General features: G+C 37.3%; 1 protein-coding gene across 3 annotated transcripts in view; it reads left to right on the forward strand.

The window, feature by feature from the left end:
• Positions 1-14553, forward strand: part of LOC107718638 (platelet-derived growth factor subunit A-like) — an 18077-nt gene extending 3524 nt beyond the window's left edge. The window contains exons 2-7 of one of the 3 annotated variants that reach the window (XM_016525808.1): positions 182-281; positions 4785-4910; positions 6379-6569; positions 11824-11953; positions 12421-12548; positions 13365-14553. In XM_016525808.1, coding sequence (XP_016381294.1) covers positions 182-281; positions 4785-4910; positions 6379-6569; positions 11824-11953; positions 12421-12503 — 630 coding nt within the window. In that variant the 3' untranslated portion in view covers positions 12504-12548; positions 13365-14553. The remainder of the gene's footprint in view (positions 1-181; positions 282-4784; positions 4911-6378; positions 6570-11823; positions 11954-12420; positions 12549-13364) is intronic. The other 2 variants (XM_016525810.1, XM_016525811.1) reach the window with 2 other exon arrangements.
• The last annotated feature ends 419 nt before the right edge of the window (positions 14554-14972 follow it).

A 14972-nucleotide genomic window follows, 5' to 3' on the forward strand; every position in this document is an offset into this window, starting at 1 on the left:
AATCTGTAACAGGAAAATAGCCTACATCTGCTCGATTTTTGTTGATGTGATTAGAAAATGCGTCTTCAGAATGGCTTTTCAACTTTTCAGACTTTTATTTTACGCTACTCTTACGCAGAAATACACTTCTGTGTCGTGCTAGATTTGTCAAATTGCAACTGAGCTCTTTTTATGTCGGCAGAAGGAGTTTGCAATCCCTCAGGATTTCATCGACAGACTGTCCCACAGCGAAATCAACAGCATCAGCGACCTCCAGCGGCTACTGGAGGTAAATTCCCCAGGTAAATTCTGCTCATTGTCTTCTTGACACCTCTGTGGACTTTGTTCAACAGCTAATCTCATGTGTCTCTGTGGCAGGGCTATTTACAGGTGTTTGTTGTAGTTGCTGTGGTTTAAGTGTAAATGTTGTACATGTCACAAAGCCGTGAAGCTGTGTTTTATACGTGGCACAAAACAATTTAAAGGTATCGTTTATACTGGCCAATGGGTGGAGAGTCATAAATAGTTCTTCGCAGATTGCTTCTGTTTTTAGAGCAACGCATGGATCTTATTTCCAGACTTACGTCACGGCGAACGGGAAGCCAAGTTTTCCTATACTTAAGTTGTCCGCAAGTGGTTTTATTTGCCTACTATAATTTCATTTACAGGGGAATTACCGGTAATTACACACACACACAAAAGCAAGACAGTATAATGTGGGGTATGAGTGTAACCAGTCTGGTTTCTGTGGTGAGAGCATAGGTGTGATAGGTGTGCAGGGGGGACGGGTTGAATAATGATAACAGAGCATCGCCTCATGTCATAAATACAAGTCCTCTGGGCATTTAATGTTGCAATAGGAGTGGTGATGTTAACAGTAAAACGCATGAGTGAAATATGCTTTGTACGGGGTTGAAATCTCGTGTTCTGCTGCTAGTTTTCCTCCTTCTTTTTAGTTTGGATAATATTACCGTGATCACTAACACGAGCCGTCTCTGAGTTCACTTGAGCTGGTATTTACACAGGCACTTGTAATATATCAAATGGCGGGGCTCTTTTGAAGTTTGAAAATATCTACCTTAAAATTATTATTATTTTTTGGTCTTTTTGGTTCCATTGGTTAGAATTAGTGTGCACTGCATTGGAGTAAATAAGTGACTTTTATATGCTATGTGGGTTAATCTCACCACACCTGTCAAGAACATGTCTAGGTTACATTTCACTCCAGAATGTACAGAAAAAAAAGAAATTACATATTGCTTTATTTTTTATATATTTAAGATTTATTTAAAATTACGTACTTTATTTAATAATTTGTTTTATTTTTATTTGAAGATTTTTGTTTAGTTATATATATATATATATATATATATATATTTATATTATTTTTTTTTGTTATATTTTAGTTATTTTATAGTTTATTTTTGAATTAAAGTCAGTTAAGCACAGTAAAAACTATTGTAATTAAAAAATATGATCAAGAAAATATTTTTCCTGCAAAATTCTTAGTACTAAAATAGGCTAATTAAATAAATATTTTTCTTTTTTTCTTTTGATTTTGGGGTGAAATATAGCCTTTGTATGTTTCAAATAGATACAACATTTCCCGTTTTTAGATATAGTACTCTAGTATTCTAGTTGTTATTGGTGTCCTCATAAATCAGGCTGTCTGTCAGACACCCAAAGACTAGTAAAAGATGCCTGACGCCAGTGATGGTATATTTTCAGATCTTTTTAAAGTCAGACTGTTCAAAGCCGTCGCATGTCAGTCAAAGAGAAGGACTTGAATAGGTTGTTTTCATGTTCACTGTAATCACTCAGGAACCGCTCCCACACAGGAACCAAAGTTAAGATCAAAACTCAATATAAAATGTAAAAAAAAAAAATATATATATAGGCTAAGCAGGGTTTTTAATTCTTAATTTCTGAACAGATATCTATGAAAACCTGTTTCCTCCACAAAAAGTTTTTTTTTTATATTTGACAATTCTGGCTTTTTTTCTCAGAGTTGTGAGATATAAAGTCAGAATTATGGGGAAAAAATGCCATGGGGAAAAAAATATAAAAAGGTAATTGTGAACAAGAATTACCTTTCTTGTTTTTTTAAATCTGTGGCTGAAATGGGCTTCACACACACACACACACAGAGAGTTAACATAAACATGACACTTTTAATCTGTATAAGCAATACTTTTGTACAGTATATAAATAAATTCAAAATTAAAACATTTATTTTAGTATTTTTCCACTGACAAACCCGAATAAATTGAAGGTACACATATCCCCCCCAAAAAAAGCCATTATTCACTGAAAATCTCTTCACCATAAATCTCAAATCTCATTTGCTCATTCACACGTGTTTAGAACAACACAAAGAAACGTTGCTCCATTTAATTCTTTCACAACATCTGATGACAAAAATGATTTTTTTGGGTGAGCTGTTGCTTTAAGTGTGCTTTGACAGCAGTACTTTCTTTCAGATGGTCGTCTGGTGTTTTTGTGTTCAAGAGAACAAAGGTCTCGAGTTTGACATCATAACACTGAGTTTTGATGTGAACATGAGATAAGGTGTGTTGTGCAGGATCAAATGCTGAGCTCTCTCTCTCTGCGGGTCAGTGCTTACTCTTTGACTGAGTCTGAAAAACAGCTTAAAAACAATGGCCTTCCATTTGGTAGGAAAGATGAGACGAACTAGAGACACAGAACAGAGTGGGGCTTTTGTTGTCATGTCACTTGTGTTTCCTGCTTCAGGACTGTGTGTGGTCATGCAGTCTTTTAAGTTCAGAGAGTGTGTTTGGGTGCTTTGCTCTCTCAGCATTCCTGACGGACGCACCCTCACAGTTCAGAGCTGGGCGCAGTTCTTCTGCCACTCACAGATTAGCCAGTTTGATGGTTAACCACACTGCATGCTTTAGTTAACTAAACCGGGCTAAAATATCTGTAGAACAATATCAGATAACAAATTTAGTTTGAAAATTTCTGTAGTGTATATTGTTAATTGGTTACAAATAGTTTATATATACTGTATTTTACAGTATATATACAGTATTTATACACACACACACACACACACACACACACATACACATACATACATTCATACCTATCTATCTATACTATATATAAATATATATAAAACTTTGAATATGAAAAAATGAATAAAACTTTAATAATTAAAACAAAAATACAAATTTTTGTTTTAATTATTCACAAATAGTTTTTATTTGTTGTAGATATATATTATATATTTACAATATAATATTGTTATCTAAATACACACACACACACACACACACACACATACATACCTTTCTATCTATACTATATATAAATATATATAAAACTTTGAATATGAAAAAATGAATAAAACTATTGAAAAATAATTAATAAAATGAATAAAACTATTTTTTTTTTCTGTATTTAATTATCAGTTTTATTAGTTTTTATTTATTATTATTTATTAGTTTTAATTATTCACCTAAAATAGTTTTTATTTGTTGTAGATATATATTATATATATTGCAATATAATATTGCTATATATATATATATATATATATATATATTCTATATTTGCAATATTTTTACTATATAAAAACTTTGTGAACAATAAAAACAAATAAAAATATACAAAAAAAAAAATTTTGTTTTAGATTTTTCAGTATTTAATTGTATATTTCATTCCTTATAACACAGCACCATAAATTGTTTATGACACTTTATCATATAATGCAACAAGTGAACAGCGGTTAGCTGATTTTCATGTCAATCAGACGGTCACTTTTACTGAGTGGTCCTTTTGACAAAATATCATATTTCATATCATATTTATGCTTACAGTACCTGAATGTCTACCTCTCAAAGTGAAACTAGTTTAGATCTGTAGGAATAAAAGGAAATGATTTCATGTTTTACAGGGAGACTGATGATCTCCTTATTTTGTCCTTTTTTTTTTTTACCCCCAAATTAAAATTCTGTCATCATTTACTCACCCTCATGTTGTTCCAAACGTTTCTGTTGAACACAAAAGAAGATATTTTGAAGAATGTTGGTAATCAAACAGTTGCTGGTAGCCATTGATTTCTATAGTATTTTTTTCCATACTGTGAATTCAGTGGATACCAGCTGCTGTTCGATTGCCAACATTCTTCAAAATATCTTTTGAAAAATTAAACAAAAAAAGAATAGGTTTGGAATAGCATGAGGGCGAGTAGATGATGACAAACTTTTCATTTTTTGGTAAACTATCGCTTTAATATACCAATCTCTTCATTCATACATGGAAAGCGTTTTGTGCATTAGTTGTCATGCTCTGTGTTGTTGGTTATGTCACATGATTAATTCAAACCTTATTATTAATATGATGCTTTCATATGCATCATGCGTTGTTTAAACAGCACCTAATAACTGAACTGATTTTGTATTCAGGAGTCTTACTCATTTGTACCAGTGGCAAATCCACTGAGGTTGTCAGGAGTTCAGATTTGTGCTTCGGGCATGTCAATGCTACAGAAGACATTATAATAAACTTGGCAACCACATTCAGGGCCAAAATTACATCGTTCCTCCAGAAATCCTTCGTGATGAATTTCCAATTAAGCTTGTGAATAAAGCAGCCATTGTTTGTAGAAAAATGAGTTTGTGAAGAAGGAAATTATTTCATGCTTTGGTGCCACTTAGCCTCTTAAGGCTGCGGGGCATCTACTGGAGACTTTCAATAGCCTCATTGTGGATTCATCTTGGTTTAAAAGGGGGGGAAAAGTGATTTTACATGAAAGTAATACAGATAACCTGTGTTTTGAGGAGGTCCTGGAAATGAGGTGATTGAGGAGGTCAAACAGAAGCACCATCAGAAGAGCCATCATTCATATAAGGCCACTTCCTCAGATCTCAAGAGTCTGCAGCTGTCCCACAGACGGAAGAGGAGTGTCGGTAAGACCTTCTGCTCAAAGACATGTCACTCTTGACAACCTTCAGTTTAAGAAGTATTGCATAAATGAGCAGTTCTGTCTCCGGAATCTTATTTGATGAATTCTGTAGTTGCCTAGCAACCATAAACAGTCCATGAACTGCATTGCTTGGCAGAACGATTGTTAATTTATGGTGCTTCACTGATAATAGTTTAACTATTGCCATGGTATTACTTCTAATTTGAGTGCTTATCGTGTCCTACGTTTGTTCATAGCAACGCACAAAAAACACCTTAACAAAAAATACCTTAACAACCTGGGAACAACAATCTGGCAACAAACATCAGAGCATCGTGAATGCAAACTTTGCATGAGAAAATATAATACTACACATACACTATACCTTTTGAATTTTGAAGTCGGTTACATTTTATGAATTTATTTGAAAAAATACAATAATAACAGTAATATTATAAAATATTATTACAATTTAAAATAGCTGTTTTCTATTTGAATATATTTTAAATATATGTATTTTATTCCTGTGATTTAAAGCTGAATTTTCATCGTCATTACTCCAGTCTTCAGTGTCACATTATTCTAATATCTGACTTCCTTCCCCTTCACATCAATCGTGGAGCGCAGTGGGGTGTGTGTGTGTGTGCCTTTGTGTGTGTTGGGATATTCTGTTCCCTCTGTACCTCCCAATCACTCACTCAAACACACAGAAAAACTGTTCAGGCCTCAGAATAGCTGTGTGCTGTTGCTCTGAAAGAGACTAAACCTCCAGATCGAATGCTGATCTCAGTGCTGTGGTCGATCTTATTTTAGTCTAGGTAAATACAGAGGCTCAGAGATATTAAAAAACCCTCTATAATATTTGCTACTAATGCAGTTTTAAGGGCCTTTTTGTTTTGCTGGATATCATCAGAGAAGCACACAGGCCAAAAACTAAAAAATCAGATTCTGTAACTACCAAAAATGAACCGAAAAATGGTAATTCAGTAGTACTGAATGATTGCCATATTCATGTGCCATGGTAATTTTTTATTTTGATTTGGTTTGGTTTTTAGTGTGTTTTGTGTGATTATGCTTGAGATAATTAATAAAATATAATTATACCATAGTATAATGACGACATCAAATGATAATGTCATGGTACTGAATGATTGCCATCATCATGTGCCATGGTATTTTTATTTGATTTTATTTTAGTGTAGTTCAGAGTGATTATTGAGTATAGTATAGTTATACTATAGTACAGTGATTACCATATTAATGTGCCATATTCAAGTTATTTTATTTTATTATAGTTTTATTTTGTTGTTTGTTTATTTAATATAGTTTAGCGTGGTTTGCATGTTTTGCATTTAGTTTAGGGTGATTATGATTGAGCTATTTAATAAAGTAATAAATATCTTGACGATTCTTTGCTTTGAATTTATTCTAATACATTAATTTATCCATGTGTCTTCCTTTCTTGTGTCCAGTAGAGGAAGCGGTGCCCGCCATGTGCAAGACACGGACAGTGATCTACGAGATCCCCCGCAGTCAAGTGGATCCCACCGCTGCAAACTTCCTAATATGGCCTCCGTGTGTGGAGGTGAAACGCTGTACAGGCTGCTGCAACACCGGCAACATGCGCTGTCACCCCTCCAAAAAACAGCACCGTACTGTCAAGGTAAAAGCAATGCATCAACAGTCCTGTAAAGTCATTTAAATGTGGGGAAGACAATGTTGACTTTATATCTTAAGCAGTATAGATATCAAGGCCACACCCATTCCAAGCCACACCTCTGTTTTAAATAGTAATAATATTTCACAATATTACTGTTTTACTGTATTTTTAATCAAATAAATGCAGTCTTGGTGAGTATTTTTACATTAAAAAATCTTACCAACCCCAAACTTTTCAACGGTAGTGTGTATATATTTATTTACATGAGCATTTTTTTTTTATTTGTTCACTTATTCATATTAAGCAATCTTCTGAATGGTCGTTCAGTTGATCGTATAGCACTATCCGTTTTTCCGCATAAAATGAATACAGATGTTATTCTTGTATGTTTTTTTTCCAGCTCTGAGCACAGGGATGGGACGAGAATATATTATGTGTGTTTCTTTCCAGCTATGGTGGTATATATTTGAGCAAATACTCTTAAGAGATGTATTTACCCTTCCCTCACTTTTTCCTTCTCATCCTAAAAAAGAAGCAGGTCTGCACAAGGTACTGCTGTTCAGAGCCGCAATATAAAAAAGACTGACTGTAAATAGGCCTCGCTGCACAGGGAGTGTGTGTGTATATGTGTGTGTCTGTGTGTGTGCATGCTTGGCCACATTTCTGCTGTACTTTGGTTCATTGCAGTGATAAGCTCGTTTCAAAGGAGACACTGCTGGATGTGGAACATAACACCAGATAATGAGTCTATCAACACTTACTGGAGTTAAACTTCACCTACCCTATCTATCTATCTATCTATCTATCTATCAATATATCTATCTATCTGTCTTTAAATCAATCAATCAATCAATCAATCAATCAGACTGTCTGTCTATGTTTCTTTTTTCTTTCTCTGTTTCCTCTGGCATTTAGCCCAACTCTCTCTCTCTCCACACAGTTGTGATTGAGCTGTTATGTAAAGTGTAACAGGAGTTGATAGCTGCTCTTTCTATTTGTTACCAGCACAGCATATTCCTCTGATGGATTCTGTTCACTTCTTTCACCCAAAGTTGCTTTAAGGCAAGTCAGTTCACTCATCAGCTGTTCTTATCATGCTAGCACAGCTCCTATCTGCTTGAGTTGGGACTGAAATCTCCGAACCTGTTGGCTGTTGCAGTAACAAATTTCAAATCAGCAATTAAATATGAGATAAATTTTGCTGCTTAAGTTCAAATTATTCTACAAAATGAACAGTTTCATGTTAGGTGCAACACATGCACATGCTTCTATCAAAAAGACATTTGGCTCTTTTAACTGAAATCAAGATTTTCATTTCTACAGGCACCATAATGAGTGATACATTTTCTCCTGTTCATTTCTCTTCTGTACAGTCTCTGTTTGACCTCATTTCCCCTTCACGTTCTCTCTTGCTATTGGTGTACAGTACTAATGATTTCCCCAGAACTGCTGTGTTGCAGTTTGTGTCTATTAGCCTTGCTAAAGCACGCTTGCATGCAAACATCATCACACAGTACTACAACAACAGGTGAGAGCAAGGCCACATTCAAACATCTGTTAACACAGCAGAAAGCTGAAAGGGACATCGTAGATTCTGTCATCATTTACTGGCCTTCATGTCTTTACAAACCTATATGACTTTCTTTCTTCAGTTTAACATGAAAGACTTTTTAAAAAGTTTTTAATTTATTCAGTGAAAGTCAATGGGGTCCAATATTCTTTTGATAGTTCATTATTTGACTGAATCAGCATACCTGATCCCAACCTGAGGAAAAGTTTTTTTTTTACTAAATCCAGCACACCGCTGTTCTTTCCTAATGAAGAGACTAAGTGAGGATATTCCTGATTTGGAATGTTTGCAGGCGCGTGTAAGAATACAGCATGTGATGTGGTTCAAAAGGCAAGCGTTTAAGTGTTTGGATGAGCCAGATTTGGATTCCTCCTTTAGAGGTCGGTGTGAAGGGAAATCATACATGGTTTAACTGGCACTGGAAGCACGAGGTGTGTTGCGAGTGTTGATTTTGGGTATTAAAGAGCCTCAAATGGCCCAGGTTAGTGAGGATACGGGCCCCATCTCTGACGCAAACGCTGAGGAAACACAAATAGTGCTAAGTCGAATGAGCGTCATATTAATATAGAAGATACAGCAGAGTATTCCAAAAGAGCCTGTTGTATTGGAATGGAAAGGCTGATGTAGCTGACAAAAACTGAACAACGTAGCTCTGTGTTCAGAGATACATTTACAGTAAGCCCATGTTAAAACTGTCTCATACATCTGACTTTTTTTTATTCACGTGTCTGTGAAGTTGTATGATAATATATAATCTATAAATTGACAAAAGCATGTAGTCTTTGCATGTTTACAGTAATTCACTTTTAAGTAATGGGCATCACAGAGGTTTTTTTTAAAAAGTTTGTTGAAGTTCTTAAATATTATGTTATGTATACATCAGTTACACCTTGCCTTATACATCAGTTAGAATGCGTGAGATTCAAATGAGAATCAATTAAAGATTATATAGTCCAAAAATACCTTGAAATGCAAGAAAGAAAAAAAAAATACAGCCCCCCCCCCCCTCTCTTTTCTTTTTTGTTTGTTTTTCTTTGCATGTGGTGGGCTGTGATTGCTGTCATATCTATAATTCAATGTTCTTTCCATCTCTTCACTCTTGGGCTTTCTGCTGGTGTTTAGGGACGTTTTTAAAGGGCTGTTACAGGAAGTGCACAGATTAGATCACCTTTTCTCCTTATCTTCGTGATTGTCTGGGTGCCAGTGAATGTGTTTAACTGCAAAGATTTTGCCCATACTCTTTCTGTAACTCTAGACATGCAGATCATGAGATAAAAGTTTCCCTTATTTAACCCATCTCCCAGCATCCCTTGTTCCTGTTCAGGCCTCTCTTTGTCACTCACTCAATAAGAACGCTTGCTCCCCACACCACTCTTTCTTTTTGGGTCACCCCACCAGTCGCCTGCCTGCCATCGGACCCCCGCTCTTTCTGCTGCTCTCGGTTTCGCTTTATCCACAGTGTTTTGTCATCAGATTTACTCACTGACAGATGTGCAGCAAAACTGCCTGTCCCTTGGCTACGTGTCCAGTTCCCTTTGTTCCCATGCTAATTACCCATGATGCACCTCTCCTGATGCCTGTTCTTTCTCTCAACCTTTCTTTATCGACCTTTCTTGCGGGGAAATCCCAATGCCAATTATCCAGACCCCGGACAATAGTCCTCACAGAGCGCAGGGCGAGTCAGAGGGGGTTGGGGTTGATGGAGCCGGGGCTGGATCAGATGTCACACCATTAGTGCGCTGCGCTGGGATTTCGCAGGGCTTTCATTGCGGCGTAAAGCACAGTAGTTTATAAATAGAGCTTGGAATGGCCTCCTGAGAAACTTGGGGCTTTTTATAAAGCGCATTCGAGTATGTGGGCAAGCGCACGTGTGAAGTTCGGACTTGTAACCAAGATGCAAAGTCAATGATAAAAATATTGGAGCGGGGGCAGCAAAGGATGGTGCAGAGACTCTTTTTTTCTTATCATGACCCTTTGCTGAACCCCTTACCCAACCCCCCGACCAGTTCTCAAGCCCCTCGGTGTCTGTCTCACCCTTCATCCTCAGTCGCAGAACATTCTTGCACGCCACGGGCTGTTTTAGACTTGGCTCTGTAAATATAACCAAGTGCAAGAATGTCCAAGAGGAGGGAGAGGTGGGCAGCAGACAGAGTGAAAGAGTATAACCGGGTGGACAGAGTCACCGAAACAGTCCTGTTTCACGTTCTCTCGCTCCCTACCTTCATTCTGACGTTTCTCTATAGGTTTGTGGGAGTGTCCAAGTGTTGCATCATTTGTTCCAAAATGTTAAACCAATTGCACTTGCATGGTAGACTGAGTTTTTATTTGCACTCTGTGAGTCATGCACTGAATTTAGTGATTGTGTTCGAAGCCAGAAAAACACTCCATGGAAGCAAACCAATGCATACTTGAATGCTTGGCCAACGCATTGCAAATGTGCAGTCCCATTGTGCACACTCAAATTGTGGTGGTGTGATCACTTTCTGGGTCATTCCTGATGGAGCAAATGGAGTACCGTTCCTTACCACACTACAAAACCTCTTTAGCAACCCATAAAACCAACTTCTACTAAGTTAAGCATGTATTTGGCATGTATATTGCCAAAAAGACCAATCAAGGGGATATTTTTACATTTAAAAACATGAGATGTGGGCAGTGGAATGGGAAAAAGTCAAGATTATTTTTTTTCAAAAAATTGAGACTTATTGAGATGCGACTGCAACAATTAGAATCATCTGTCTAGTAGATTCACAGTAGTTTCCAACCATGTTCCTGGAGCCCCCTCAACGCCGCACATTTAGCATGTTTCCTTAATCAAACACACCTGATTCAACTCATCAGATCATTAGTAGAGACTCCAAGACCAAAAATGGGTGTGTCAGAGGCGGACAGTAACTAAGTACATTTACTTGAGTATTGTACTTAAGTACACTTTTTGAGTATCTGTACTTTACTTGAGTATTATACTCAAGTAATGGAGTTGAGTACTTTGTCCGCCTCTAGTCAGACAAAGGAGACATGCAAAATGTGCAGAGTTGGAACAGTGTTGGGAACCACTGCCTTAAGGCCCTGGTATACTTCACTTTCCGCGTTCCGTTCCGTCTCACACAGCCGTGTCCGCTGTTGTACGCACACCATCTGCACAGTCACAAAAATTGGGCTGCACACGGTCTGTGTGCACGGACGTCAACAGACACTTCTGATGATGAAAATTGCATCACTCGAACAGTGCACAGACTGTCATGGAACGCAGACGGCCGAAGTATACTTTGGGCTTTTGACCAGCATTGATTTCCAATGAGCAGACCAGGTGTAATCATATTCCCACCCACCATGAATACATGCAGCCAAGCATTAGCAGAACAGTGAGAAGAAATAGAGGCCTAAGCGTTAAAATTAGCACAATAAAAGACACGAGTCGACCCCTGTGTAAGGCTGGGTGGTTATTTTGAGTTTAGTGTGCTGCAGTGGGGCGTAACTGTGGAACATGTAACTGTTTTGGGCTTACTGCCCAGGAATTGTTCGAGAAATTTTTTCCACTGTTGCCTATGACCATTTGGCAGGGTTTGGAGCTAACTGAGCATGTAGCACCTTAACAGTTAACTGTGCTGTCGTCCTGTATGCTACACCAACACACTGAAAAACTATTCATCGCTAACCTAACCTGGTCTTTCTCTCTTCTTCCAGGTGGCGAAGGTAGAGTTTGCATCGCGTAAGAAAGCAAAATTGAAGGAGGTGCTTGTCCGGTTAGAGGATCATTTGGAATGCGTGTGCACATCACAGCATCACGTGATCGAGCATGCGGAAGCAGACACAGGTACATATGTCACGCATACACCGAATGTTTGGCCTGATTTTGAATGATTATTTGGCTATGGATTGTGCACTCAGTGGCCTGTGGCATTGTGCTGTCACCGCAGACAAACACACCTGTGTGAGCTTGTGTTTTACTGTGCTGGGCAATGATGCAATTGAATGGATAAGAAAGACCACAGGTGCGTGCAAATGCTGAAACACGTAGAAGTGTGTCTGAAGGTTCTCCTTCAGGTTCAACGGGTTTCTGCCCTCGTGTGTGAAAACCTTGTGCTGAGATAAAATGGTTGGAAGCTCATGAGGCTCAAATATTTATGAAGTGCAATTACAGTCTGTTTTAAACCTTCCCAAGGCCATAAATTCTTTCTTTTAATCTTTCTTGCTTGCTTTCTTTCTTGCTTTCCTTTTTTTCTACTCAACCACATTCTACCCATCATCTGCCTGCACCTTTCCCCAAACTTGTGTTTCCAGGCCCACGCACAGTTAAAAATGGTAAAAAACGGAAACACAGAAAGCAAGCAGTGGCAGTACAGATCAACAAGGATATTCAATAAATGGCAAACATTTCCTAACACTCAGCGGACCAAAATATCCTGCAGGTAAATATCCTGTGGACAGAACCGCTGCCACTTCGCAACCAATCATTGGAATGAACTGATCAGGAGAAAGAGCAAGACGATCAATCAAAGTCATGCAACACTGAGCGAGAGAGACATTTGCACTTTCGCTTTGCTGCATGGGTCACGGGATTGCCTGTTTGATGCAACTTATTTCATGAAATCAAACTGTGTTCATCATCTATATAATTTAGCTTTGTTCCAAAACCAAGTGAGCCGCTTTGCTGTCTACAACCTGCTAGACATCTACCTTCTAAGGCACCATTAAAATGGAAGTGACTGGTTTGGAAAACTTTTCATAGAAAGCAACTCTGCGCACCCCACTCAGAGACTCAACTCCAATTTATTCCCAAAAATGTTGTTAGATATCTTAAAATCTGCCAAGCACTGCTCAATAGGTTTTGGAACAGAGCTTATGTGTTTGCCATAATTTTGAGTGTTAGTGTATGAAAATGTTTGGATTGATGGTTTGGTGGACTTGATCACAAATATTGTTCCTTTCACCTTGTTCTTTCTTTCTTAAAGGGGTCATATGATGCTGCTAAAAAGAACATTATTTTGTGTATTTGGTGTAATGAAATGTGTTTATGCTGTTTAAAGTAAAAAAAACACATGCACAGACTGTTCAATAATACACATTAAAATCACTGCGTGGTGGATATGTGTCACTCACACACAAACCGCATGTCATACTAAAGAAAAAGAAATCACCATCAAATCACTTTGAAACTGCACCAGATTCCACAAAACATGTGATTGCTTGTTAACAGCTGTTTTGTTTTCTTTTTGTCCCTCCAGTGGACATGAGGTGAAACCACATCAAGCGAGCGATTGAAGGACAACAGTGGCTAAGTAATGCTCCAGCAGCACTGGGACTTTGACCTCTGAACTCTGACCCTATTGACCCCATTGCTGTTCAAAAAATATACTGTATCCAGAGGAACATTATACAAAACACAACACCAAAGGTGCTTTCTACATACTCTGTCAAACACTGAAGACAAACAAGATTGGTATTCAGTTAATTATTAAGTGGTCAAACACTGGGCGGAAACGAAACTGAAAAGGACGATGTTTGTGTCGATTCTCTGTTGTTTATGTATACGACTCTCCTAAAGGTCAAAGATGAGGAGAAAGTCTTTTGGAGAACACTAAATTTGTAGAGACCATGAACCTCACATGCTTGTGTTTGGATCCACTCAAGCAGGAGTCTGGATGCCCCTGAAGGATGGACTAATCAGTGGACTTTAATCCTCATTCAAAAAGAGGATGAACATATTAAAGGATGTGCTGTCATATAACCTAGCTAAAATGGAAGACACAATTTTCTGTTGTTCTCTGCCTTAGTCCTCTTGGGCCCAGGACATTTAAACTGCTATTTCCAATGTGCCTCTAGAAAGTTTTGTCCTTCCGATGAGTTCAACTGCCTGTCCGTGAACAAAGACTTACAGAAGGCAGTGTAATGCAGTCATTATGCCAGAATAAAGTATTTATGTATGCGATCTGTCTTTCTCACACTCTCCATTTCTCAATCCAATGTAAGAACAGCTAATCTTCATTGATCTGGAAGTATTATCAGCAACATTTTCTTAATATTTCAATTCATTCTTGCTTATATTTTACAGCTTATCTCAAAACTAGGTTTTTGTCCTGGAAATATGTGTCATAGGAAGACATGTAAGAGACAGTTGTGGAAAGATGCTTTATTTTTGTTAAAAAATATATTTATAATGCTAATGTAGAATCAAGCAGAAAGTATGTTTATGTATTATGTTTTCTGTTATTGTGGTGTAATGGTTGTATGATGGGATGAGATGACCCTCTGAGAGTAAATGCTATACAGTATCAACAGGTTGGCCATCACAAAAGCATCATTAGTCATAAAATGTTGGTTCATAATTTGCTTCTTTACTTACCATAACATAATATTTAATGCCAACATACAAAGAGAGACAAAGATCATTCAAATAGTCAATAAACACTTACTTTAGGTATGAAGCGTTGTAATAAATAAAGATATCAAAACAAATAAAGAGTACATTTTTATCATATTCACACACAGAAGACACCAGAAATTTCAGATCCTGGTAATTTGATTCCTACACACATTTACCTTCGGGCCTTGAATTTTAAATGACCTTAAACTGAGTTACTCTACTGTGGAAAAGGTCATAAAAAACCTGATTGCCACATCTTAATTTTTGACCAAGACCCTGTTTTCGTTTTGATGTCAAATATGGAGAATTCATTCAATATACGCAGTTTTCTTGCATATTGTTGTGCATGTAAACAAACTCAATGTTTTTAGGGCGGCAAAATGTTAGATGGTGTTTAACGGGACCTTCTGCGCAGTCAGAACTGCATTGAAATCTCTGAGGGTTGTATTTATGACATTTACAGTCTGTT

The sequence above is a fragment of the Sinocyclocheilus rhinocerous genome, unplaced genomic scaffold, assembly GCF_001515625.1.
Source record: "Sinocyclocheilus rhinocerous isolate Xijiao unplaced genomic scaffold, SAMN03320098_v1.1 scaffold182, whole genome shotgun sequence".
Classification (NCBI taxonomy): Eukaryota; Metazoa; Chordata; class Actinopteri; order Cypriniformes; family Cyprinidae; genus Sinocyclocheilus; species Sinocyclocheilus rhinocerous.